At 43.2% G+C, this 26,954-nt stretch overlaps 2 protein-coding genes across 5 annotated transcripts in view; one reads left to right on the plus strand and one right to left on the minus strand.

Annotated features, from left to right (window-relative positions):
• The window catches only part of ASB2 (ankyrin repeat and SOCS box containing 2), a 30,614-nt gene extending 16,455 nt beyond the window's left edge, over nt 1-14,159 (plus strand). For 3 of the 4 annotated variants that reach the window (XM_035106896.2, XM_035106887.2, XM_060272141.1), the window contains 4 exons: nt 2,615-2,786; nt 6,427-6,988; nt 10,114-10,267; nt 10,566-14,159. In XM_035106896.2, the coding sequence (XP_034962787.2) occupies nt 2,615-2,786; nt 6,427-6,988; nt 10,114-10,267; nt 10,566-10,702 (1,025 nt within the window). In that variant the 3' untranslated portion in view covers nt 10,703-14,159. The remainder of the gene's footprint in view (nt 1-2,614; nt 2,787-6,426; nt 6,989-10,113; nt 10,268-10,565) is intronic. The other variant, XM_035106907.2, reaches the window with a different exon arrangement.
• A 3,623-nt stretch (nt 14,160-17,782) lies between these two features.
• On the minus strand, nt 17,783-18,685 carry FAM181A (family with sequence similarity 181 member A). The gene has a single exon (XM_035117517.2). It carries the CDS (start codon nt 18,683-18,685, stop codon nt 17,783-17,785), a length of 903 nt encoding a protein of 300 aa, XP_034973408.2.
• Nucleotides 18,686-26,954: the final 8,269 nt, after the last annotated feature.

A 26,954-nucleotide genomic window follows, 5' to 3' on the forward strand; every position in this document is an offset into this window, starting at 1 on the left:
GAGGAGCAGCCCTCCAGTTGCTGCTTACCCGGAGGGAAACGTAGGGGTGGGGTGGGGGCCCCCGGAGGGATCTGTGCACCACGGCGCCAGATAGGCTCAAGGCGGCCCTGGTATTTATCCATGGCTTGCTGGCTGGCAGGGACCCTGAACAGGAGAACTCTATGTATATTAAAATGCATGGCCAACTTTTGTTTCAGGTCCTACTTGTCCTCCTCTCAGATGTATCTTACAGAGACTTAACATTTCTCCAAGAGGCAAAAAAAGGGGGACAGAATAATAGCAGTGCTTTACCAGAGACAGGAATAACAACAAGGGGGTTGTCCCTGGTAAAGAGGAGCAGTTGGAGCGTATGGGACTGAATGTTGTCATTGTCATTGTCGAATCACAAGTTCAGTATCTGAAAGGTTAAGGGGAAATTGAAGAGTGGCTGAGCTTGGTTTTCATTTCCCATGGTCAATTATGAACCAAAAAATAATAATCGCAACAGGAATATACAATAAAACTGCACTACTATTCCAAGCTTTTAAAGCCCCTCTGAGAACCCCTATAATAACTTTATTGCATCTGTACAATGCACAGTGCTTGTCATAAAATAAAGATTCCGTTTCTCTCCCACATTTAGAAGTAGCCCCATGTTGGGCTTTGCAATTGTGTTGCTAGTTACAGTTGCAAGTACATTAAAGCTTCAAATGCAATGGAAAGATTTTGCCGCAAAGGAGCAAGCTTTTCTTTGGCAGACACTTGCACAACTGATTCCTACGCATGTCTGTTTGAAAGCAAATCTCAGCCTGTTCAGTGGAGCTTACTCCCAAACTAAGTGTGCATGGTTTTTGTAATCAAGCAAATAGAATTCTGGCACATTAGAATTTCCTAGTACGGGACTAAGGTTGAAATTCCGCAAACACTTACCTAGGAGTAAGTAGAGTTGCCATATTTCAAAAAGTGAAAATCCGGACACAACAATTGTTGAGCTTTTTTCTCTCTTTTTTTGGCCAAAGTTTTGGAGCTATTTTTCTTTTAAAAATTCGCCAAAGAATCAACACTTCCCAGATATGTCCAGGAAATTCCTGACTTATGGCAGCCCTAGGAGTAAGCCCCACTGAAGTCAGAGACACATATGTCTGAATAGACATTATAGAATAGCTTATTTGTGTTATGTGTATTCATCTAATACACATAACAGAGAGGGAAATTGTGTAGCAAAGGGAAGCAGTGGGTACATCCAGTCTCATTTTACACTGAGTGTGAATGTACAGATCCAGTAATTTGTAGAGGGTGTGCAAGTTTTTAAACTTTTAATTACTCCGCTGTATTTTGTTCTTGGAAGTTCCATTTGTTCTGCTATTCATTCATTTGCTTTTCATTTGTTTTCATAACTAATTCAGGTTACTCTGAATCAGACTATTTCCATTCATGATTCCACAATTGATTTCAAGGCAAGACCTAGTGAGTCTTTTGTTGCCAGAAAGACACCGGTGTTTTTCATCCAAATAACTTAGCCTCTTCAGGAATTCTACTATTCATTCAAAGTATCACCCTTGCCACATTTCAGACAGGTGGGGAAAGGGGTTGATGCTTAATTTAAAAGGCCACACATCCTTTAAGCTGCCCATTGCTTCAAATAGGAGTTGCAGCTAAAAGGATCTGACCTGACAAATTTCAGAGAAATAGTACAAAAACCTCATGATTTTATAAGCACCACTGTATATTTTTCATTGCTTTTCTCCCTGTAATCTTTCTCTGACCTGTACAGGCTGTCCCAGACAGTTTCCATTTTTCATCCCAATAGAAACAACTGAAGCTAATATGAACCAACTGGTCCCCCCCCCCATTCAGATCTCATTTGTTTGAATTCCCATTCATTTTTATAAGTAAGAGGAATTGAGCAAGACTCCTTTCTCTAATTGCTAGTTTGTTTTAGAATGCGCACCCCTAGGAACCTACTTCTGATGGAGATACGGAGCCCAGATCATAGTGGCTGCTAAATTCATTGTGTCAGGGCCCCCTCCTCTAAAGGGCATGCCATTGCAACCTTCATTGCGACAAGCATGATGCCTGAATACAAGAATCCTGTGTGTGCATTGAAAACCAAGCACATGTGGTTTGTCCCACTTCATTGGCATATACAAGTCTTAAGGCCCTCTTTTGTTACCTAAATTTCAGGCATAAAGACAGGGCCGGATTTAGGTTTGATGAGGCCATAAGCTACTGAAGGTAATGGGGCCCTTTATATGTCCAGCTGTCCTTTGTCAACAACAAATTGTCACTGTTTTTTGTGTTGAATATAGGCTATATGGTAATTTATGGACCTAATAGATATCTAAAGCCATTTGTAGATAACAAAATATGTATTTTATCAAAGTAATTGTTGAACTGAAATACAATTAAGAAGAAGTATATTAATAGTGAAATACAATATTTTTATGTTATTATATTTTGGAAATATACAGCCAGGTGTTTTTTTATGTAATTTTTTGGGGGGCCCCAAGAGAGTGGGGCCCTAAGCTATAGCTTGTTTAGCTTATACATAAATCCGGCACTGCATAGAGACATATGCTGTTGATTTCCCAATGTTCCGAAAGTGAGCCTTGCTTTATATTTATTTCATTTGCAGGTGCTGACATCAATACCCAAGCCAGTGACAAAGCGTCTGCCCTTTTTGAAGCTTGTAAAAATGGACATGAGGAGATTGTGGAGTTTCTCTTGTCCCAAGGAGCTGATGCTAATAAAACCAACAAGAATGGCCTCTTGCCTATTCACGTGGCCTCCAAAAGAGGCTATTATGAGTAAGTTACTTTATTCCTGCAGGTTGTTGACAGATTTGGGCATTTCTGCATAAAGGTTAACAGGGGTTCTTTAAAAAAAACACACACCACCATATGTTTTTGTGTATGAATCCACAGTTACCATGGGGATTTGGGTAGCAATGAATGTACTACAGACAAGATCCAAAACAAGTTGTTCTGTTTAGAATAGTCTGAGTCTGCACTGGGGTCATGTTGCCTTCTAAGAAGGCATTTTCTCTGCCATCATCTTCTGCCAGTAATCTCACATCTAATGCACAATTTATCTCTGTGATTGGAGGGGTTATTATCTTGTTTGTTTGTTTGTTTGTTTGAAATGTTTCTAAGCTGCCTTGGAAAGTTTTAAGCAGAGGTTGGGTCATGTATGATCCAAAATAAATAGATCAATAGGCTTCACTTGCTAAAATCACACAGGTTGATGTGTGGTTGAGATGCTGGCTGAAATGTAATAACCAAACATAATCATTGCAAGTAAGTTATTGGACTCCGCTCTGCCCAAAATATAATTTAAAAAGTACAGTAGATTCTTTTACTTTGCAAAGCTCTGTCAGTGTAAAACTGCATTGATACATGAGATCAGAATTAGGTTGAAGACTCAATGTTTCTGCATAGTAAAGACAAAGCACTTGTTAAAAGGTTTCGAGGTGAAAGTATTAAAGAGCTGCTTGGACAAAATATTTATCCAAGTGGCAAACTTTGCCCCCGCATAGCCAGTCATTTAAATCCCTTTGGTATTCTGAATAACAACACTCTTCACAGTGACCTCTCTTTGTAAGCATGTGGATTTAATACATAATTCTGCAGGAATTCTGCATTCAGACTCATTGCCAGGACACGAAGCCTCCATAATATATATAAAAAAGCCAAGGGGATCATTTCTATTTTTTAAAAACTCTTGTTGCTTGATGTTTGTTTATTGTACCTAATGCTCTCACCCTGTTTGGAAGGCTAATGTGAAACAGTATATTGTCAACTCCATGACCTTAGGGGCATATTCTTTAACTCATACAATCATGAATGTTTGTAGCTGTGAAGTGGTTGGAATTTATTCCTTTCTAGATATACTATTTACAGATATAGTACTGTATTTATTGCGTTCTTTATTAGCAGTTAGAGACTTAGAAGACTTAGAAGAGTGGGACCTGATGAACAGTATGATGAACCTATCGATGTAGCTGGGAGAGGAGAAGAAGAATATTAAAAAGCAAACCCGACAGCAGGATCAGACTAAAAAGGAGCAGACAGGCTAACAAATGATGATTCACATGATCACTCTATGCTGGTGTTGTGCAGATCAATTGCCTGAATATCTCTTCCTCAAAAGCACAAATTGCCACTGCTAAACTCATGCCATGATGGTTTGTTGTGGCATACCAAACCATGGTTTGTAAAGATGAGTCAGATACCCCTGATTTAGGAACCATATGCACAGTGCAATCTAGTCTGGGAGAAGAGCTGTATGAATTAGTCCTGAATAAAATAATGTAACTTTGCAACTTCTAGTGCCATGTCTGTTTACAGAGGAAGATGTGTTTGCATAGTCTACTTGACAAATGCCTTTTAAACTGTATTTTTTTTGTATTATTCAGAGCTATAGATTAGCTTTCTAATTTCATAATTATCCACTACAAGTCTTGGGAACAGGGTTGATCTACCATAGGTCAAGCTTTTGCATAGTGTTGGCTTTTAAGATAAGTACTGAACCATCTGTCTCTCCAACATCCAGCAACCGAGAAGCAACTTATGTACTGGTATATTCTTTACATAGCAGTGACAGTCATGCTGGAATGATTCTCCTTAGACTGTTGGTGTAATACTCTTCTCTTGTTATTCTTAGAGTTGCATGAATTTACTTTCAGATCAAGGGATGAAGTCCAGATGTTGCTGGACTTCAGCTCCCATGAACTCTAACCACTGGCCATGCTGGCTAAGATCATTCCTTTAAAAAATTGAACCACAGCGGCACAAGGAGCAACTAATTAAAACAACCTCCCCTTAAAAGCACCTTTCTTCACAAACCAGGTGGATAAGTGTTGGTGGTAATCTGAAGGTTCTTTGATGTTGATCCTTCCATCCCACCCCATCTAGTTGCCTGCCATAATTTAGTTTAGATTTACATCCAAAAGAACATGGCTTGCTCTGTTTCAGAGCTGCATTTGACTAGGTTCTTTAATACCCATAAAGGTTATGATTCTTTCTGTTCAACAAGGTCCCTAACTGAAAACAAAGCCTGCAGTTCCTCTTTAACTCAGCTCTAAGAAGCTTGCTTGAGCAGCAGAATAATCTCAACCCTTAAATGTTAATAAATCCCAGTAGAATCCAGGATGACTAATGCTAGTGCTTGGCAAACTCTCATTTAGGCACTGTGTGTGACTTTTCAGCTATTATGGCTATTACAAAGCATTTGTTAGTGGTGGATGTATGCCAGCTAAACAGCACCCAGGTTTCCCGCCTTCCAGGGAGCATCACTGCTGGGTGAGGTCACCCTTTCTGCTTTGAGAAATGATCTGCACATGAATTTCCTCCTGTGGCTTTGATTATTTTCTTCTGATGAGGGCATAATGTCTCAAGAGCATGGATAATGCAAGGCAGGCTGGTAGCTGTTGTTCTGAAGACTTTTCCGCTAGTGATCCCGTTCCAGCTGTTGCCTAGACCTTTCCCCTACTTTAACTGCACATGTTGAACTTCTTCATGCCATAGGCCTGTCTCAAACTGATTTGCTCAACAATGTTTCTGATAGAACCACTCATGCTGCCTGTCTGCCCACCCCACTCTTGAGCACTGGGTGCTTACCTGTGGACCAGATGAGCTTCTTTCAGTCCACATTGTGAAATTACATGCCTCACTCCATAAAAACCAATGACGATGCTCATGCAATGCAAGGAGAAATATCAGGGGAAAACCATTCACCACGGCAGCCTATATCAATATAGGCACTCATTTAGAAAGAGTGCCACTTTAAGAAAAGCACAGGATTATAAGGACTGAAAATGGAAGAAAGGGGAGTTGCAAGCTGGGATGGAACAGCTTAGTTTTATTCAATAAAGTTACGGTATCCGAGGTTGGTATGGAGTTTGGCTACACAAGAACAGGCCTTTTCAGTGGTAGCCCCCATTTGTGCAATGATCGCCCCTGGGAAATGCACCTCATGTACATCTCCACTGTTGATCTTTAAAGAACCAGGCTAAATCATTGTTTATTTACCCAGGCCTTTGTCAGTTAAATTGGCGTCTGCTGTGGTGCTAATCTTCCAGTGGTGCAGAGACAGACTTGTCCTTCCGGTTGTGGTGTTGGATGAGCATGATAGGAATTTTTCATTGTACAATTTTGGACTTTTGGTTGCTTTTATCTGTATGTATTCTAGCCTCGTATTGAAGGCTAAGGAAGAATACCACCCGTACCCAGCCTTAGCTTCCAAGATCATTCCTCAGGTGCTGTGGCCACCTCTCTCCCCTTGCCTTAATAAATCATAAGCAATCTGAGGGCAGAGATGATTTCACTGCTGTTATATATGCCTGCAGCTCCTATCATAATGGGACACCCAGATACTGCTATAGAAACAATAACTTTGCTAGAAAAGCAAGCTTAAGCTCACGTCTGGCCCTTGATTCATTTCTGCTAGGATTGTGAAAATGCTGCTCCCGGTCACCAGCCGCACTAGAACCAAACGCAGTGGCATCAGCCCTCTGCATTTGGCAGCTGAATGCAACCGCGACGATGTCTTGGAAGAGCTGGTTGAGGCTGGCTTTGACGTGAATTTCACTCTCTCTCCTGAGCGCTCGCGGCTCTACGAGGACAGGCGCACCACTGTCCTCTACTTTTCAGTTTTTAACAACAACATTGAAGCTGCTCAGCTGCTGCTTGAGGCTGGGGCCAATCCCAACGTTGACCTCATCAACCCCCTGCTCATCTCCATCCGCCATGGCTGCTTGAAGATGATAAAGCTGCTTATTGACTATGGAGCCAATATTGATGCCTATGTCGCTTCCCATCCAACGACCTTCCCTGCTACCATCATGTTCTCGATGAAGTATCTTGCTCTGCTGAAATTTCTGATGGATCTAGGTTGCGATGCCATCTCCTGCTTTAAATGTCAGTATGGGTGTGGCCCACATCCTCCCATTGAAGCTAAGAGCGACAGGTATCATGATCCCCAGGTGAATAAAGAGCAGAGCGTTGTACAGGTGAGTCTCCCTTACTAGCTCGTATTTTCTATGACGTTTGGAGGACTGTGGTTACGGCCTTTCCTTAGGAAAGGCTTCAGGTCCAGTCACCAGCTTTTTCATTCTAAAGCAGCCTTCTTCAATCCAGTGCCCTCAGCATGTTTTGGGACTATAGTTCCCATTAGTGCCAGCCTGCATGGGTAATGGTTAGGGATGATGGGAATTGTAGTCCAAAACATTTGGAGGGCAGTAGAATGGGGAAGGCTGGTTTGAAGTATGTAAAGTAGGTCTGGGAAATGCCTCGTTCTGAAATTCGAGAGAACCATTACCAGTCTGGGTGACAACACAGCAGAGAGCTAGCTGAGTAATTGGCTGAACAGCATAATCCTATGGAAAAAAGGCAACATAGAAAAGTCAATGATACTTGATAAAACTCCCAAACTGCTGGGTGTTGGATGTTTTTGAAACTTCTTATGGGCTCATATTAGATAGCTCATATATATATTTCTCGAGTTAGCTACCAATATTTCCTATTGAATAAAAAATTCTGTTTAACTATGGTCACTGAATGCAACATCTGTCCATCTTGTGTATTTTGTGTTTTAATGTTGTAACCCACCCCGTGATGAAGGGCAGTATATGAATTTAATAAATAATAATAATCTTACCAACTTCACAGGATTACGATGGAGATAAGTGAGGTCCTAAGCACTGTAAAGAAATGTCTAAGACCAAAACATCTTGAAATACCGTAATCACATGCCCAGGGAGGTGGAAGTGGAAACCATTCCTGCTTACCTAGGCATTTGGTAGCTGAAGTTCAGGGAAAAATCTGAGATCAGTGGCTGAAATAATGTTTGGAATTGTAACTGTTTTTATAAAGTTTTAACTGTTTTAGATATATTTTTCTTTCTTTGCTGCCCTGGACTCCTTCAAAAAGAAGAACAGCATACAAATTCAATAAATAAATAAATAAATAAATAAATAAATAAATAAATAAATAAATAAATGGGTAATGTTAATAGGATACAGGCAACCCTCATTTTGTGCGGAGGTCCTGTTCCAGACCCCTGCACACATTGGTGGAGAGCATATAAGCCCACTCCACCCTGCCCTGCCCGCCCCATCCCTTTTTGCGACATTTTTGTGACTTTGGGGCTACTTCCAGGTTTGGAACCATCTGCATGTGTGCAATTGTGCATCATTCGGACACACCTAAATCAGAAGTTGCCTGTCTTAGAAGTGGGGCCTGCAGCAAAATGTTGCAGTGTGAAATTTTACTGTTCAGAGTTCCAACCACCTAGCCACACCCTCTTCCAGGACACTATTTTCTGAAGCTGTTTGTACCTCTGCAAACACTGGGGCTTACCAAAGCTTGTCGATACTTCCCTGTTTTGGGGTAAGGTAAAATAGGCATTATGGGATGTGGGTGGCACTATGGGTTAAACCACAGAGCCGATCAGAAGGTCGGCGGTTCGAATCCCCACGATGGGGTGAGCTCCCGTTGTTCAGTCCCTGCTCCTGCCAACCTAGTAGTTCAAAAGCACATCAAAAGTGCAAGTAGATAAATAGGTACCACTCCAGCGGGAAGGTAAACGCCATTTCCGTGTGCTGCTCTGGTTCACCAGAAGCGGCTTAGTCATGCTGGCCACATGACCCAGAAGCTGTATGCCAGCTCCCTCGGCTAGTAAAGCGATATGAGTGCCGCAATCCCAGAGTCGTCTGCGACTGGACCTAATGTTCAGGGGTCCCCTTTACCTTTAAAATAGGCATTTGGGGGATATGTTTGCTCTCTTAGTATATAGGATGTAATCTTGAGACGTAATTTAACTAAATGCCACTAGAGGGCATTTAAACTATTTCACAGAGAGTGAAAGAAGAGCTGCAAGCAGCAGCGTGATTCGTTCTTGTTTTCTTCCAGAATCACACTTCATACACCTGCAGATTACTTATTTTACTTTCAGGGCAATCTTATTGGGAGATGCTTCTGTTAATATTGAATTTAATGTCTAGAACAATATTTTCTAATGATGATGCTGGTTTGTTTGGAGTTGGGTGCTGCAATGTGCCAGGCATATATGCAATGTTCAGATTTTCTGCAGCCTTGCATTTTCCATTATGAATCCATTATGAATGCATGTGGACAAATCATAGTGTTAGCACTATGCAGCAGAAACATGGATGCTTTGGCATCACTGGCTTGGGCTGAGGTGGGTTGGGATCAAACAGCATCTGGAGGGCCACAAGTTCCTCATTCCTGAATGGAGTGAAGGACGAGGTACAAAAAGTTATTTAGCCTATGCATTTCAGAGTTTCCTACGGCCAGACATACAATAAATACAGGAACTTACAGCCACTGTCAAAGGCCGCCCACGAAGGGTCACATTTTAGAGTTGATCTGCCCAGCACACAAATTGAGGTGGTCGAATTCTAGATTTTACCACTTCAGGATATATGCGGTCATAGTTTTGAAAGCTCTGATCAAGATGTAAACAAGCACATCAGAGAGCGGGCTAAGTTAAATATTTCTCCACAGTATACTTGCTTGCTACATGCAGGAATGGGTAATAATAATAATAATAATAATAATAATAATAATAATAATAATAAAATTATGCCCTATCTGGCTGGGTTTCCCCAGCCTCTCTGGGTGGCTCCCAACAGAATATATAAAAAAGCGACAAAAGATCAAACATTAAAAACTTCCCTAAACAGGGCTGCCTTCAGATGTCTTCTAGAAGTCAAATAGTTGTTTATTGCCTTGACATCTGATGGGAGGGCATTCCACAGGGCGGGCACCACTACCAAGAAGGCCCTCTGCCTGGTTCCCTGTACATAGCTTTATGCTGAATGTAAGCATTCAGAATGCATTCTCCCCACCTCTAACTTTAAATGATAGGGTCAAGGATTCAGCGATATCCTTCTGTATGACATGTAGACCTGCTTTCCCACACCTTAATTGTAAGGCAACCAGGTGAATCTGTTGTAAACTTGAGCTCTCCCTGCAAAGTGCATGACCTTCCACCATCTCTTTTGCAGGTTGCCTGCTAGCGGTCTACTTTGGATTTGGGGAAAGGGTGGGCTGGGGGGGTCTGTTGCTGTTCTCCTACAATAACGAATTTTGTATATCTTGTTTTTGCCCCCAGTTTTGTGAAATGGTATCAACTCCAGAGATGAGTCGTTGGGCTGGGCCTATTATCGATGTTCTTCTGGATTATGTGGGCAATGTGCAACTTTGTTCCCGGCTCAAGGAGCACATTGACAGTTATGAAGACTGGGCTAACATTAAATACAAAGCAGGTTAGAATAATTCTGAGTAATCTAAAATAGAAACTAAAGTTTTCAAACTCCTCCTTCACCAGAAGAGGCAGGGGGAAGTGAGAGCCTGAGACTTAACTATGCAAACCACCCTGGGATTTTTTTTTATTGAAGGGTTTAAGTTTGGAAACTTCAAAAACTAATTAGTGAAGACATTTGCTTCTGTAAAAAAAAAAAATTCATAATGTTCTCTGGTGACTATTTCAGGACCCAAAAATCAGCATAAAAATGTATTTATGCTTGCTCACTCACTTATCCTACCATATATTCTCTTTTCCAGAGCCACCAAGGCCACTTGCTCACCTCTGCCGGATCAAAATTCGAAGTCTGATTGGGAAGAGCCGTATTGCTCTTATTGACACCTTGCCTCTTCCAGGGAGACTGATGCGCTATTTACAATATGATTATACTCGCTGACCTAAGGTGAACTTGGCAGTCAATCATTTCCTAGAGTGACAGCCACAAGATGGAGACAGACTGAGATAATGGAAGAAAAGGCCAGCTTTGCTATGTAAGAAGGAAAAGGATACCTGAAAAGCAGAATTGCAGAAAAGGCAAATCCAACAGTATTTAGAAGACCGGCAAACCTCCTCTGATACAGTGGAGACTAACAATCCCAATCGCAATAAGATAACTCAGAAACAGTATTTAGAGTATAGGAAATAAGTGAAGTTGGGATAAAAGACTCTGGTAGCACATGGCAAGAAAGTACTATGCTATTTTGTAGAGAGAAACATTAAAATTTCTAAACACCTCAGTATCACATGTAAGGAGAATATGAAAGAGTTCACAAGACACAAGCAATCTCTAAGTATGCTGTCACACAGACAAATGTAATGTATAAACCAGATGATCCCACACAATTTTAATAAATGTAGGGACCCAGGTGGCGCTGTGGTTAAACCACCGAGTCTAGGGCTTGCTGATCAGAAGGTTGGCGGTTCGAATCCCTGTGACGGGGTGAGCTCCCGTTGCTTGGTCCCAGCTCCTGCCAACCTAGCAGTTCGAAAGCACATAAAAATGCAAGTAGATTAATAGGAACCGCTACAGCGGGAAGGTAAACGGCGTTTCCATGTGCTGCTCTGGTTTGCCAGAAGCGGCTTTGTCATGCTGGCCACATGACCTGGAAGCTATACGCCGGCTCCCTCGGCCAATAATGCGAGATGAGCGCGCAACCCCAGAGTCGGTCACGACTGGACCTAATGGTCAGGGGTCCCTTTACCTTTACCTTTAGTGGCATTTTATTTTGTTTTTGCACCTGTGGCAATCACATGAATTATTGTCAACTATATTCATCATCTGCCAGTTCACACATTGTATTTGTCTGCATAACTGGTTGCACACCAGAAGCAATCAGGATTGCTCACATGGACAGCAAATGTATTTTTGGAATGGTCCTATACTCAAAAGCATCTCAATCTAATGCAAAGATCTAAAATGCCCCAGGAATGGTTACATTTCAGTATGTTTCAATTCATTGGTTGAGCTGCAGTTTAGTTTAGTTTGCAGGATTGATCAAACCATCTGGCTGCTATTTCTGTCTCATTTTTGTCTAGTTTAGTTGGTCTTTCTGTATATATAGTTGACTTTTTCCCTTAGTGATAAAAGTCTTTGACAATATTTTTGTTCCCACGTTAGTCACTTAATAAATACTGAATCTAGTAAAAAAAATTGTGACCCCCAATTAAAATTAAACAAAGACTTAACAAAGTGTGTGAGCTGAAGGATTTAACCCACAATAATTATGTGTATTATATTAAATAGGCAAAGGAATGAGGTGGAATTCTGTTTTAGTTTATTATACTACATCAGCCTTCAATTCTTATGTCATTGAACCAATGGTATTTAACCCTTCTGTTATAGCAGTAATGAAGGAAAGAGGTGATTCAGCACTTGCATTGCTTTGGAAAGAAGAAAATGATTGATGTATTGTTGCTGGAAAGCACTGACCGTTATTTGCAGGGCTTCAGAAAAACACTGAATCAGCTTCAGATCAAATACTCTGGCATAACTTGGGTTGTGATTTGGAAACTCAGATGCTTAGCTAGAGCAACAATCCAAGCAAAATATTTTTAGCAGAGAATGACTATGAAGCAGTAACTAAGTTTGTTGTTAAACCTTAGAACAATTCCTTCAAAGTGGAACCATGACTTCACTGAGATGCATTTAAATGAGCTAAATAGGCCATTGTGAGGCAAATTGTCCACCCACTTTCACTGATGCCTGTGATTATCTTCCATTGGCATTCTCTTCATGTTGAACTCTTTCATGAAGAAGTGTCAAGGTTTTAACCCTTCCTTTACCAACCCTTCCCTTACCAACACATACCAGTGAATAGATCTCTCAGGTAAATACTATTTGTCCTCCACTCATTGTAGTTCTCTTTTAGAGCCGTTAGTCATTGTTTGAGAAGAGTGACAACAGGAATAACCCTAGTGACTCTGAAGCTGAGACACCACAGCAGAATCAAGCACACCATTACATACATCTCAAAAGAGCTTGGTGGAGATGTCCAAAATAGAATGAATGACACTTTGCAGAGAGAATGGTATCAGATTTTCACATTTGAAAGCAGGGGTAGGGTGTAATAAGGAACTCATAGCCCAGGTTTGACTACTGAGTAAAAACAACAACAACACACACACACAATTCCCATGTTCAGTATAGTAACAAGGCTTCAGTTTTGTTTATAGCTTGAAATGTTCTAACTGGTTGTGGATGGAACAACAGTACTAATTCTTGAACTAACAGTCTAGTGTTTATAACATATAGGAGTGTGGTCAGCTCCTTATTTTATTTTATTTTATTTTAAAAAAGAAACTCTTTTATCCAAGATATTGAAGAAAAAGAAGCAGAGACAATACCCTCCCGGTTTTTCTCCCATCATAAATGAATACGTAGCCTGGAGATCTGACTTCCCCATTCACATGCACATATATTATAGGAACAACCCAAGTTGAGCCGACTGGATCCATAGTGCAAAAGGTTAGCACAAACCTCAGGAGAGAAAGGTGTCACTAGCTATGCGCAAAAATTGGGGTGGGAGGTGGGGAATAGTTTGCTTAAAAGCTCCCCTGACAATTGTACTTTCACTTGATTCTTTTCGCCATCTTTTTTACATGGTTGGTTTACATTTATTTGCACATAGTGCATGCATGCTACCTCTCCAACTCCACACACACACACACCAATCTAGCAACAGAGAACCATTTACAGAAAGGTTTTCATGCACAGGTTAGCTGAACTGGAGTTGAAAAAGGCTACTGGATGAGGACAAGACTGTTTGAAAACTGGGTTAATGATGAATGCAAATCGGCACAAGTTAACCCACTTAAATCCTCCTGCAGCAGGCTGTGCTGGGGAAACACAGGCCCAGTTGTGGGTACATGTCTTTCTGCTTCACCAATGAATTCCTGGATCTGGGAAACTGAATTTTCACAACACACATTTCACAGTTATACCAAATTTGTACAAACTCAACTGCCTTTTATAAAAGTCAATGGAGATGTATAGAAATGGTTGTAAATTTGAAAGGTAAAATATTTACTACTTTATATAACAAGTCCTGCAATTCCAGGATATAGAATGGTAGAATGCATTAACAGATGGTCAAAAAATCCTGCCGGTAGTCAACATATATATTTAACATTCAAGGAATAGCCTAACATTCTAGCATTCTGTGACCTGATTGATGTATTATTTCCATAGGCATGTGTGCAATTATTGTGTCACAATGGACTTTTGAAGCCTTCAGTTTTGTTACTATAGCTTTTTTAAACTGTGGGGTTTGGTCGGGAGGGATGGGTGTGTGCAGTATTGATAAAAGTGTTACATTTTTAGGTTTTATTGCTTGCATTAAATATGAGTAAAAGTACCTGCTGTGACTATTTTTAAAACTATTTATTATTATTATTATTAATCACCTAAATAAGGAATTTCAGTGTTAGGCGGTGCACATGGAAGAAGGGCCTAAATTAGTTTAGACTGAAGAAATCTGAGCCAGTCTAAACCATAATAATTGCTGCAGAGAAAACGGCATTTTCAAATGTGATGTGCTGCTGTTTTTCCTCACACCACGAACTTATGAGGCATTGTAGGCTGATCTGGAGTTCTATGTGCATTTGATACAGAGCTCTGGCATGAGTAAACATCCCTAATCACTTCACTGGAGTGGGGATAGCTGCACACATGCACAAACCAATGAGCAGGAGGAGTTGCTTCCTTCACTGAAGTGAGTACATGAGGTTACGTGAAGTCAATGTGGGCACTGGGTAGATAAGAAGTGTCATGGTAAGCTTATTGAAGTTGGTATCAGAAGCCAGAATCACAACGATATGGATAAGCCTCCTACACTAGTTCCTCAGTCTCTTCCTCCTCAAAACACATGTCCACCCCCATGCTGGCAAAATATTCTTATGATGCAATGGTAAGTCAAAATACTATGGCATGAAATATAATTCTCCTTGCACGCTGGAACAGGCTGGGAAATAAATTCCCCAAAGTTATCAGTCCACAAATGTTTACTAGCCTGCCCACATATACATACATTAGCCATTTGTGGCACATTGCCAGACTGAAAGAAATAGAAATGTTTCTTTCAATTTACAAAAGCTTCCCTGCCTGGTAACCTATATTTAATTCTGTCTCATCACAGGTGATAAAGTAAGTGGCTGTTTACAAGCCTGCTCTTACACTTGCTTTGTCCTGCTAAGTAACTTCAAAAGGGGTGCAGGAAGAATAATATAAAAGACAGATTTTGACCCTCAATTTGACACCTGTGCAGTCATTGAGGCATGCAGTAAGTGATTAAAGTCTACTCTGAATGGATAACAGCTTGCAAGCAGAGCTGGCTGGCTGGCTTACAGTCACAGTTCGACTGTCCTGTTTCTGTAAATAAATGACATTCTAGTAAAGTCTACATTCCCCGTGTTAGTGAAGGCATGACTCTTATTATTTACTTTCACTATAGTTAATATCTAGAAGATAACAATTAACTAATTAAAGCACATATGCTCTCAAATAGAGTCCCTGGAAAGTTTCAAGTACCTTCACACACAAGAGCATTAGAGATTTGCAAGACTTTAAGACTGGCATCCCCAAACTTTGGCCCTCCAGATGTTTTGGACTACAGTTCCCATCTTCCCCGACCACTGGTCCTGTTAGCTAGTGATCATGGGAGTTGTAGGCCAAAACATCTGGAGGGCCGCAGTTTGGGGATGCCTGCTTTAAGACATCATTTCATGATTCTGATATTTCAAAAGCAAGGCTTAAATGGAGAGTCTATGATATGTTAAAGATTAAGTTGCAAAAATACTGTGTGCTTCAAGAACACTGGTTGTGGTCATTAACCTTTTTTTAAAATACTGCATAATAAACCAGAAACATGTAGATGATACTGAGGAATAATCCCATGTGGTCTGAAATACGAAAAGGGAAGGGACTGCCTATCACCCTTCCTAAATGGTGCCTGTGCTATTTCTCTTGACCCCATTATTTTATTCAACATTAAGCAGTGCAGCAGTGGAGTATGCAGACTATGTTTCAATTTTTAAGTTTCCCTGCTTGGTCACCTATAGCCAATTCTGACTCGCCACAGGTGATTAAGAAAGTTGCTGTTTACAAACCTGCTCTAAGAGAACACCTTAGAAAAAGCCCTCTAGGTCATGTATCTGCCAGAGTCTTATAATCTTTCAAATATAAGAAGAGACCTTCTAGTTCAAACCAAAAATGCATCTAACATCACCCTGTTTCTCACAGTTGCCAACCAGATGGCTCCAGGCAGCTCACAAGCAGCACATGAAGGCAGCAGCTCTCTCCAACTGCTGCTCTTTGGCAACTAGTATCCAGTTGCTTACTGCCCCTAAACATGGAATTCCATTTAGCCATTATTTCTGGTAGCCATTATTTATTTCCATATCCACCATTATTTCCCCCATTTAAATATATTCATCCTTCATAGGGCACTCAAATCTGTCCCATGTCTCCCAATCTGTTTAAGCTAGTCTAGTTTTGATGAGAACTGGTTCATATCACTGAACTTGTGAGCAAAACCAAATCCATAATATTTAGGGCTCTTTTGCTAGTAGTTTAACTTCAGTATTGGTCTCTTATTGGTCCATGCAACTCTTGCTTTTAAAAGGTAAGACAGGGAACATAAGAGCTCCAATGGATCAACTCAAAGTCCAACTTTCTCTTCTCACTGTGGCCACCCAGATGCCCAGTGGAAGCCTGCAAGCAGGACCTGGTTGTAACCTCACTCAGAACCAACACTGCCACTGCCATTATATCCAGCGAAATAATTGAACGGTTGTATACATGGCACTTTCTCCAATAACATGCAATGCAACATTACATAAATGACTTATTTCTCCCACCTCCCTGCTCCCCCAAACATTTATTTGCAAATATGAAGCAACTTTATTTGGTTGGTCTAGCCAAGTATGCTCTACGTGGACTGGCAACAGTCTGTAAGGTTTCAAGCATCGGGAGATCTTTTTTTATACCTGCTATATGAGATCCTTCTACCTGCAAGTTGTAGGGACTGATCCTAAGTCTTAGGTTTTGGTATACAAAGCACATCCTCTGCCTCTAGTATGCCCCCTTCCTACAGTGACAAACGTGTGTTTCCAAAGGCGTAAGTTACTTGTCAGTGATAAAAAGATTTTAACACATATCCTGATGGAAAGTCTCTCATCCCAAAGTGTGTAATGGATGCCTGGTGAGAGCAGTACAAGACCACTTGCTTCAAGCTGACAAAAGCACCCAGAGAGAATCATGCAGAGCTGGGAATCACACATAGAACAGGGGTGGGGGTCCTTTTCCAGCTAGAGGGCCACATTCTCTTATGAGCAACCTTTTGGTGGCTGCATGCCAGTGGTGAGCGAGGCCATGGGCCAGTTGGCTGCATTCCAGCAATACAAAAGCTTCAGGTTATTCTACACATGCATGGATCTCCATCCAGGCAAGCAAGAGGCATTATTGCCATACATGCAGGAGAAGCAAAGCAGCTCCCTTCCATCTTTCTTTTGGGGACAGGAAGGCAAAGACTTCCCCATCTGAAACCAGTTGAAGGGTGGAGGCTCAAAGAAAACAACTCATTGCCTTTTTATTTACTTTAGTGCCCTTGGTATTTACATGCCAGAAGGAACGGAGTTCTCCTTTGCAGAAGCACAGCCTTGCACTTTCCTTGCACGTCCTCTTCTGCAACTGTACGGGGAGAGGAGAAAAAAAAAGGTAGCCAACTTCTGAATAAATTCACCATCATGATTTCTGTTCCTGATGCCTCCTTGGCCAACCCAGCCAGGGGGAGAACGCGGGTGGTCCTTGCAGGGGTCCGGATTCTCGCCCCACACAAGAGTGGGAGAGCAGAACCAGGCCGGCCATTCTTTCAGGCCTTTGTCCCCGCTCCCTCCATCGCCAGCGAGGCGGCGCTGCGGACGGTCCAGCGAGAGGCGAGGCCCTCACAAGGCGGCGGCGGCGACTACAGGCCCGCCAGGCCTAGATGTACCCAAAGACGCCGAAGATGGGGGGTGGCGCGGCGGGCTTGGTGGGGATGGGCTTCCACACCACCGGCCGGTGCACTTTCGGGCCTGCCCCGCCGCCGCCGCCCGCCTTGCGGAAGGGGTCTCCCTCCGCCGGCAAGGCCGCGTTTTTCCTCCATAGGCCCAGGCCCGGGAAGGGGCCTACCGGCGGAAGGGAACCGGCGAGCGGCGGCGGGTAGACGCCGGGAGAGGCTTGCGGTCCGTGGTACTGAAATGGACAGCAGCTCCAGGCGCTCAGCACCTGCGCGGCCTCAGCGTCCGGCCTGCTTCCTGGCGGGCTCTCGGCAGCGCTAACCGTCCCTCCATCCGGGCTTTTTTTACTTTTCTTTGCCTCAAGGACGGGCAAGTCCTTGGAGGAGGACGACGACGACGGTGACGACGAGTTGGAAGCGGCTCCCGCCGGGAAGGCGACGCCGTTCCCGCCCAGATGGCCTTGAGCCGGCCGGGGCTCTTCCCAAAATGAAGCGGGCAGCTGCCTTTTCCTCATGGGCACTTGGTCGGGCCTAGCGGTCGCCTCAGAGACGCCCTGCTGCTGCTCGCCGGACTCTGCGGCCTTGCTGTCTCTGTCGCCACGGCCGACGGGAGCCTCGAGGCCTCCTCGCGCTCTCTCCTCAGGCGCCTTTCGCTCCCTGGCGGGCTGAAGCGGCTGCGGCTGCTGCTGCAGGTGGTGGTGGTGATGGTGGCAACGAGGCAAGCGGGAGTATTTCTGGGAGAAGCGCTTGAGCTGCTTCTGCAGGTACTTCCTATGGTCGACGGAGCGCCGGCACGGAGCCGACTTGTCCAGGGCCGCTTTGATGTCGCTGGAGGCCAAGTTGACGAAGTTGAGGAGCGTCTTCACCTCGCTGTCGGCCGAGGCCATCTCTCACAGCTCCGGGACCGGAGAGGAAGGCCCGTCCATGAAGAGGAGGGATCCGGCTCCCGCGCTCCCCGGACAGCGAGGCTCGGCAACCCTGAGTTACACGGCAGGTGATGATGCTCAGGCTAGGCCAGTGGTTTCCAAACGGGGGTCCATGGACCACCCCCAGTGGTCTGCAGAGTGTCTGTGAAAAGGCAATTAAAAATCATGCAGCACTGAGCGAGGATCATTGCAAGAGATACTACAGGCAAACAACAACAACAACAACAATTATAAAGCGGCCCGCCAAGACCCTCTGCAATTTTCAAGTGGTCTGTGGGAGGAAAAGTTTGGGAACCACTAGGCTGGGCTAAAGGGGTACAATGAGTCACTCTTGGCACAAACCCCTGAGGGAAGGGACAAAGACAGACACACTAGAGAACTTTTGCAAAGATAAAATAACCGATACGCACCATTTTCACGTTTCCTTTTTGCACACACCATGCATTTGGAGCATCTGCAAACGCACGTGCCAGGATGGGATTCAGGACATGCGTGTGTCTCCCATAATGTGTGAAAATAGAAAGCGGCATCCCTTTTGTTTTTAGCCGCATGCAAAGTAGAGATGTGTTTAGTTTTATGTTAAGAAGTGGCGTGGGTTTGTGCTGCAGGTCTGTTGCATGTACATTAAAGACCTCTTTATCCTTTCCCACAAAAGGTTCCGCCAATGTTACCTGCAGTGTTAAAAAGGACGAAAAAGACTCCTCCCCATTTTGCTGTAGTGCTGCTTTACTGACATCTACATGTATACTTAGGGCAAGAGAGACTAGATGTGCTTTTAGTGTCGCTTATGAAAATGCCCAAATTTTTGAAGTGTTCCACGTCTCAAACATCTATTATACACAGCTGTTTTTGTGTGTGTGTACACACATTTTTAATGGCATTGATAGCTGCTTCACATAGTTATCCACAAAGCTGTTAAAAGCTCCATTATACCCAAATACAATTGTGTCATACACATGCATTCAGGTTACACTATGCAAAATACAGAAGCGGCACTTGAGACAATAACTTTAGATAAACATGCATTTGGTCCCAATAACTAGCCAAATATAAGTATTGTCTCACATGCTTGTTTCTTCCCATGTAGACTCAGGACCACTGTGAAGGTGCTGCTGTACTAAACACACATTTCTTTGCAACCCTTTTACAAACTCGCCACTGATGCATACACTCACATCCTATCTGACATATTCCTTCCCCTCTCTCCCAGTCTTACAGTCATCATTTTCTACTGCTATGGCCCCACTCGTCAATCTTGTTAGACAGGCAGCATTTAACCATTGATTAGAAATCTATGCATCATTTTCTTGGCACTCGATAAGTCAAACACACACACCCTCCCAACTAGATTGTCTCTTAAATATTGAGTGTTACTGTAACTCTGTGGTAGAGAAGAAGCTCACCAGCTAATCTTGTTACATAGGTTAGACACTACCAACCTTTAGAGAAGCAGCCGGACCCTGTGAGTGTTTTGCGGCACTTGAGTAAACTGAATGAATATCAAGTCCTTCTAGTTAGGAGGCTTTCTCAGGCCAATCAGAAGCCACTTTGCCAAATACAAAGCATCCCAATCAGGCATTAGGCTCCCCGTTCTCACATTCTTTGCCATCACAAATTGTCACCATGGGGACAGCCACAGAAAGACAGCTAATAAATACGATCATTTCCCTGTGATGCCTACCATTCCCCCCTTTCCAGCCCCCTGCCCCCCTTTTCTTAAACACAATCAAACATGATATGCTGAGGATGAGTAAAGCAAGTTTGCTGAGTCCCTTTCCTCTAAACTACTCCAAAGCTGTCTGAAGGCTGGCAGTAGCCATGCTTGAGTAACACTGGACAATGCTAGTTTCGAAGACCTGGCTAGCCTACTTTTTAAACTGTTCTTGATCAGGGCCTCTGCCCCCCCCCCAAAAAAAAATCCACCAAAGGGAGGGTGATGTCAGAAAAAGGTAGGAATGGAACAAATCTCTAAAGAGATGTGCAGATATCCATGGAAAAGGAGCTTGAGCGCTCAAGAATCTTGTCTTTATGTTTGCCCCCTCAATTGAGCCACACAAAAGCTGAATTACCCATTCAAACCACGGGGACAAAAGGATGGAGTTGGATAGTACTCTTGCATCTGTAGTCAAACAGTTAGAGACTTAAATCGAGTCGTCATGATGGAGAAAGAGTTAGACAAAGCCCATAGAATTGCCATCAGCAAACATTTTCCTGTGTCATATTAGTGGGTCTCCATGACTCCCCCTGGCCCAGGGACAATAGCACAAGTTTGCACACTCGACTACTGTCACCCTGCCAACGCTGGCAAGGAGCAGAAACAGGACAATCCTTTAAGGGGAAAGCATGCCCACTGCAGGGAAGGTAAGAAGCGAGGGAAGAAAAGCATGTGAAATGCTAATTGAGCTGCTTCCTTTATTGATTCAGAGTTATGTGAGTCCTCATCCTCCTTGCAGGATTGTCCTTAGGGGTGGCAATAACTTAATAGCATGCTAAACCTGGGAGTCCCACACTGTGTGCTATCCCCACAGAGATCTTTAAGAATAGCAGTGGGGGGAGAGTGAAGTTACCCTGAATGAATTTCAGAAATGCTAGACATTCAGGAATAAAGCCAGCTTGCAATGTGGTACGTCCACTCACAACTGAGACTGCAGCAGACAGGAGCCCAAGTGTTTTTCAGTCTTAGCACATGCACTGCGGACTTCAGGATATATAAAATTCTGTATGAACACTCAAATACTGATGTTGATCAGGGCAGCAAAAGCTGTACCCCACCAGGGCAGTAGCTTGTCAAACAATGTTTTAAAAAAGCAACAACAGCACTATATGATTGACTTGAAGTTGAAATATCAGAAGAGCTTCAGAAATAATAAATTAGACTAACATCCAGATCCTAACCTTATTTTTTCAGAAGCAAATTTCATTGATATAAATGGAGCTTACTCCTCATTAGCTTACTCCTAATGAAGTGCATGGGACTGTAGCGTTCTATTTTATGGACATTTATAAATGTTCTAGAAAATATATCTAGATTTTGGATAATTAAATTTTATCATCTCCCTTTGAGTCAAAACTGTTTATTTCTTTTGATATTTGTCCCCTTAGAACACTGTGTAGCTGTGAATTGGTTGGCAATTTGTGTAGTTTGGATTGGAGTTAATTACCACAAATTAAGGGTAAACTCACATAACCTTTTTGGAATGTAAAGAAGTAGGTTGTGCAATTGCATACCGACCCCAAACTGTTGGTGAAGCATATAATATTTTCTCTCACCAAGGAAAAAGAAAAGTTAACTTGGATAATTTCAAATTATGTCGATTGTTATTTTAATGTTCTAATTCCTAGCCCATAATCTTTTCCAGCATTTATTTCAACAGCAGTGACCCTTAGCTGGAAGATGTAGTACAGACAAGAGGTTGCTATTTTTGTGAACTTGCTCAGAGCAGTTCTTCTCAACAGTGTCTGGAAGCTAGTCTACACTACTGGATAGGCAATAGATTTGATAACCTTCAGCCTCCCAATTTGAACAGCAATAGACACATCAGCTGCTCAAAGGCCTGGAAACGATGCCATATGAGGAACGGCTTAGGGAGCTGGGTATGTTTAGCCTGGAGAAGAGAAGGTTAAGGAGTGATATGATAGCCATGTTCAAATATATAAAAGGATGTCATATAGAGGAGGGAGAAAGATTGTTTTCTGCTGCTCCAGAGAAGCGGACACAGAGCAATGGATTCAAACTACAAGAAAGAAGATTCCACCTAAACATTAGGAAGAACTTCCTGACAGCAAGAGCTGTTCGGCAGTGGAATTTGCTGCCAAGGAGTGTGGTGAAGTCTTCTTTGGAGGTCTTTAAGCAGAGGCTTGACAGGCATATGTCAAGAATGCTTTGATGGTGTTTCCTGCTTGGCAGGGGGTTGGACTGGATGGCCCTTGTGGTCTCTTCCAACTCTATGATTCTATGATTCATTGCTTCTGTCTTGGCTTATGCAAGGGGCCAAACGTCTGAGATGCTTAATAACGGGAAGGCTGTGCCAAAGCCTCTTGCTGTTCACAACTGAAGAAAAAAGTCAATGAGTCCTTTGCTTCTGCCATGAGAAAGTGGCTGAGGGGCACATGTTTGTATTGATCTTTGGAATCAAGGACTATTCTAGGAGTCATACAGAAAGTTTTTGAGGGCTGTTCCTATACCTATTCCCAGCTTTCCTCAGCTTTACCCCAGAAATCAGTTTGCCTTCAAAAAAGTTGTACAACTGTGACCATGTAATGTTGGAGGTCGTCATCTGAATCATCCCACATAATCCTGACTCATCATATATCAAGTCCCAATATTCACACAGAAATAGAAATAGGTGGCAATGGTTAATATTACACAAACTATGGAAATGCAGAGTAGTGTGAGGCAATTTGTAAGGTACTGTGGGATATGCTCAGCTAAAGAAAGACATTTTAACTTCAAAACACATCCTCAAAGTCCAGAAACATACTTTTTATAATATATGCACTTGCACATTTTTATTTCATTCTCCATATTCTAAAATTCAGTACATGCAACCAAAGTTTCTTATAATTCAGTTTTCTAAGGAAACAATTCCAGCTCCGAACAAACTTTGTTCTTGGATTATGATAGGCAGAGAATGCATCCATGAACTTCAGTAGCAACCGGGTAAATACTGCAATATGCATCTGCACCATCTGTGCTTATGTCTCCCCTGCTGAATCAAAATGTATGGATCAGGTGAGCTCCAGCATGAAGTAGAAATTCAGTATTCACCAGCATGCCATACAGATAAGAAAACAAGCATTGCACCTTTTAAGTAGGTGAAGCCAGATTATTTTAAGATGCTGGTAGTTCATTTAGATTGATTTGCTTATGCAAGTCAAAAGTTGCTCTGGTTCCTGCCACCAGGGAGAGGGCCTTTTCAGTACAGTAATGGAAAATATTTCTCGGATAGGTTTGCCTAGCACTATCTTTGTGTTCACAATGGCTATACTCTGCCTCCTATAGGGAGCGGGTGGCACTGTAGTCTATGCCACTGAGCCTCTTGGAGTTGCTGACCCGAAGGTTGGCAGTTCAAATCTGCATGATGAGTGAGTTCCCATTGGTCTGTCCCAGCTCCTGCCAACCTAGCAGTTTAAAAGCACACCAGTGCAAGTAAATAAATAGGTACCATTGCAGTGGGAAGGTAAATGGTGTTTCCGTGCACTCTGGCTTCCGTCATGGTGTTCCGTTGGGCCAGAAGCGGTTTAGTCATGCTGGCCATATGGCCCAGAAAGCTGTCTGTGGACAAACGCCAGCTCCCTCAGCCTGAAGCGAGATGGCTGCCAAACCCCCTAGTCGCCTTTGACTGGACTTAACCGTCCAGGGGTACTTTACCTTTACCTTTTTTTTTTTTACTCTGCCTCCACAGTCAGAGGCAGTTTGCTTCTGAATAGCAGTTGCTGGAAATCGGAGGAGGGACATGCTATGTAGCTTGGAAGAGAGGTGGTATAAAATCTGTGCAAAGAATGTTACCTCATTTTGATTTTCAGGTCAAAATTTCCAGTAGGCAGAAATACGTCCTGCTAAATTACTTTTTTGAAATCCCGCTCTTTGCTATTGCTTTCCCTGTTTGCTGCTTCTTTAGTGTCATTTTCCCTGCTTCTGTAATGTCTTTTTTTCTGGATTTCATTACATGGGTGATCCCAGTCACCTGGTGATCTCACAGTAAACAGAATGATATCACAGCATTAAATATATAGCCAGTCAGATTCAGCTACGTGTCTCCATCACAGAGGGCAAAGTCAATTCAAACTAATGCTTTCCAAACAGACATATACTTCTCAAGCAATCACTGAAAAATCTGGAGCACCATTCAATTCTGCTGGGGGGGGGGAATCATGAAAAGCAGTGAATGCTTTTGGCTAAATGAGCTCCAGCCCAGAGTCATTTCAAGAAATCTTATGCCAGATCCTGAGTGATTATTAGTAGCAATGTGTATGAAAAAACACCAGTAGGGATGCAATCCCATACTATATTCTTAACACCACATTCCCATTTGCATTATTATTTAGGACCTGATGTATTTAATGTTTTAAGACCCCCAGCTAAATACGCCATGCTGCTGCAGAAAGTTGTTCTTGATGTGCCGACATTCCCTTCTTTAGAGACCCCGTCCCCTGCCGCTGGATGACAATAGGGCAATGGAGTGAAGAGCACGGGTTTTCTGAATAAAGGAAAACCTTTCAAGGTCAGTCTCAGGTTGAGCTGCACAGGGGTTTTCCAAAGAGGCCACCGGAACCCTTTTGTTCCTCTCTCCTTTAGCCATGTACATCCCAATGTACATCTGAAAGAAACAATTAACAATAGGGCACTCCTCTTGGAGTTTCTAATGCACTTTGAAGTGCCCACTGAGGAAAGGCATAAGAATGATACATCATTTTAACTGTGAGACTGTCAAAGCCGTACAGCAGTTGAAAAAAATGCCTCCACATGCCTTCCCAGCATGCAGACAGGGACCAGCTGTAGAACCACTTCATATCTGACATGTCACTCTGTTGACAGCTGGCCTCCTGAGTGTTCTGGTATGTGAAGGTTTGAAAGGGGTGGGGAATATTTCACAAAAGCAAATGCATTTAAAATGCAGCAAACCTCCCCCCCTATCTTTCAAAACCTCTTTCTTTTTCTCAAAAGAGGAAAAGGTTGGGATTTTTTAATTTCAAAAAAACCTACTTAAGATAGGGACCCAGGTGGTGCTGTGGTTAAACCACTGAGCCTAGGGCTTGCTGATCAGAAGGTCGGCGGTTCGAATCCCTGTGATGGGGTGAGCTCCTGTTGCTTGGTCCCAGCTCCTGCCAACCTAGCAGTTCGAAAGCACGTCAAAAATGCAAGTAGATAAATAGGAACCGCTACAGCGGGAAGGTAAACGGCGTTTCCGTGTGCTGCTCTGGTTTGCCAGAAGCGGCTTTGTCATGCTGGCCACATGACCTGGAAACTATACGCCGGCTCCCTCGGCCAATAATGCGAGATGAGCGCGCAACCCCAGAGTCGGTCACGACTGGACCTAATGGTCAGGGGTCCCTTTACCTTTACCTACTTAAGATAATGTCTTGAGTTTGGCCACATCCAAATATAATACAAAAAACACATGTATGTATACCGACTGTCAGGGGGTTGTTGCGGCTACTCTCGAGTAAAGATGCTCTAGTCTGCAATGTCTTTAAGAGTTTTATTGTGCATACTATTCACAGTGCAGAGATAACAGAAAACATGACCACCTAGTCCGACTCAGAACCCGGCAATGGCTGCCGTCTGCTTTTCGGCCAGCATAAAAGCCTGGACACCCCAAAACGCCGCCCCTTCGCCCTATGTGTGGGCGCATGCCTCAATTCAGGCGCCGGAAGGAGAGGTCTCCCCTCTTGCTGGCTGGGGCGGCGCCTGGGCTCCGACGTCTCACTGAGCCCCTCATCTGCTGACCCTCGACCAGAGCGGTGCCAAGGCTCTGACGCGTCTCTGAGCCCCTCCTGCATGCTCTGTTCCCCAAAGTGTTGCCAGGGCTCAGACGCCTCACTGAGCCCTCTCTCCATTCCACTCAATTCCTCATTCCCTCCCCCTGACTCGCTGCTCGTGCTGTCGCTGGGCGAAGTGCTGGTCAGGATGACAGGGGGAGGCTCTCTGTAGGGAGTCCCCCTGACAATGACAGACAGACAGACAAGACTTAATAAGAAGTCATAGTTGTGTACTCTTTGCTAGAGATGAGAAACTATTCGCCCTATGTGCTCAGTTGGTACAAGGGGGTTACCACAGAATATGGCCAGGTTTATTCTCTATCTTCCGGGTACTCCAGTGCACTCAGTGACTGCTATTAACTTCTTTGTGCAACCCCATCAAGGACACTCAAAACCCCAAATTCTTGGACCTGGAAACCACAGTGTCTCTGTCTCGGAAGATTAGTATTATTACTACAGTGGTACCTCAGGTTACAGATGCTTCAGGTTACAGACTCCACTAACCCAGAAATAGTACCTTGGGTTAAGAACTTTGCTTCAGGATGAGAACAGAAATCATGTGGCAGCAGCGCAGCAGCAGTGGGAGGCCCTATTAACTAAAATGGTACCTCAGATTAAGAACGGACCTCCAGAACGAATTAAGTTCTTAACCCGAGGTACCACTGTACTACTAATAGTAGTATTTATTATGTTGCCTGATCTTCACTGTAAGGTCCTGGAGTGGGTTAAGTGCCCTAACAATAAGAGT

This window comes from Zootoca vivipara, chromosome 1 (genome assembly GCF_963506605.1).
Source record: "Zootoca vivipara chromosome 1, rZooViv1.1, whole genome shotgun sequence".
NCBI lineage: Eukaryota > Metazoa > Chordata > Lepidosauria > Squamata > Lacertidae > Zootoca > Zootoca vivipara.

What these genes read in the sequence shown, in the direction of transcription:
- FAM181A (XM_035117517.2), bottom strand. Translation starts at nt 18,685, where the DNA reads ATGGCCTCGGCCGACAGCGAGGTGAAGACGCTCCTCAACTTCGTCAAC.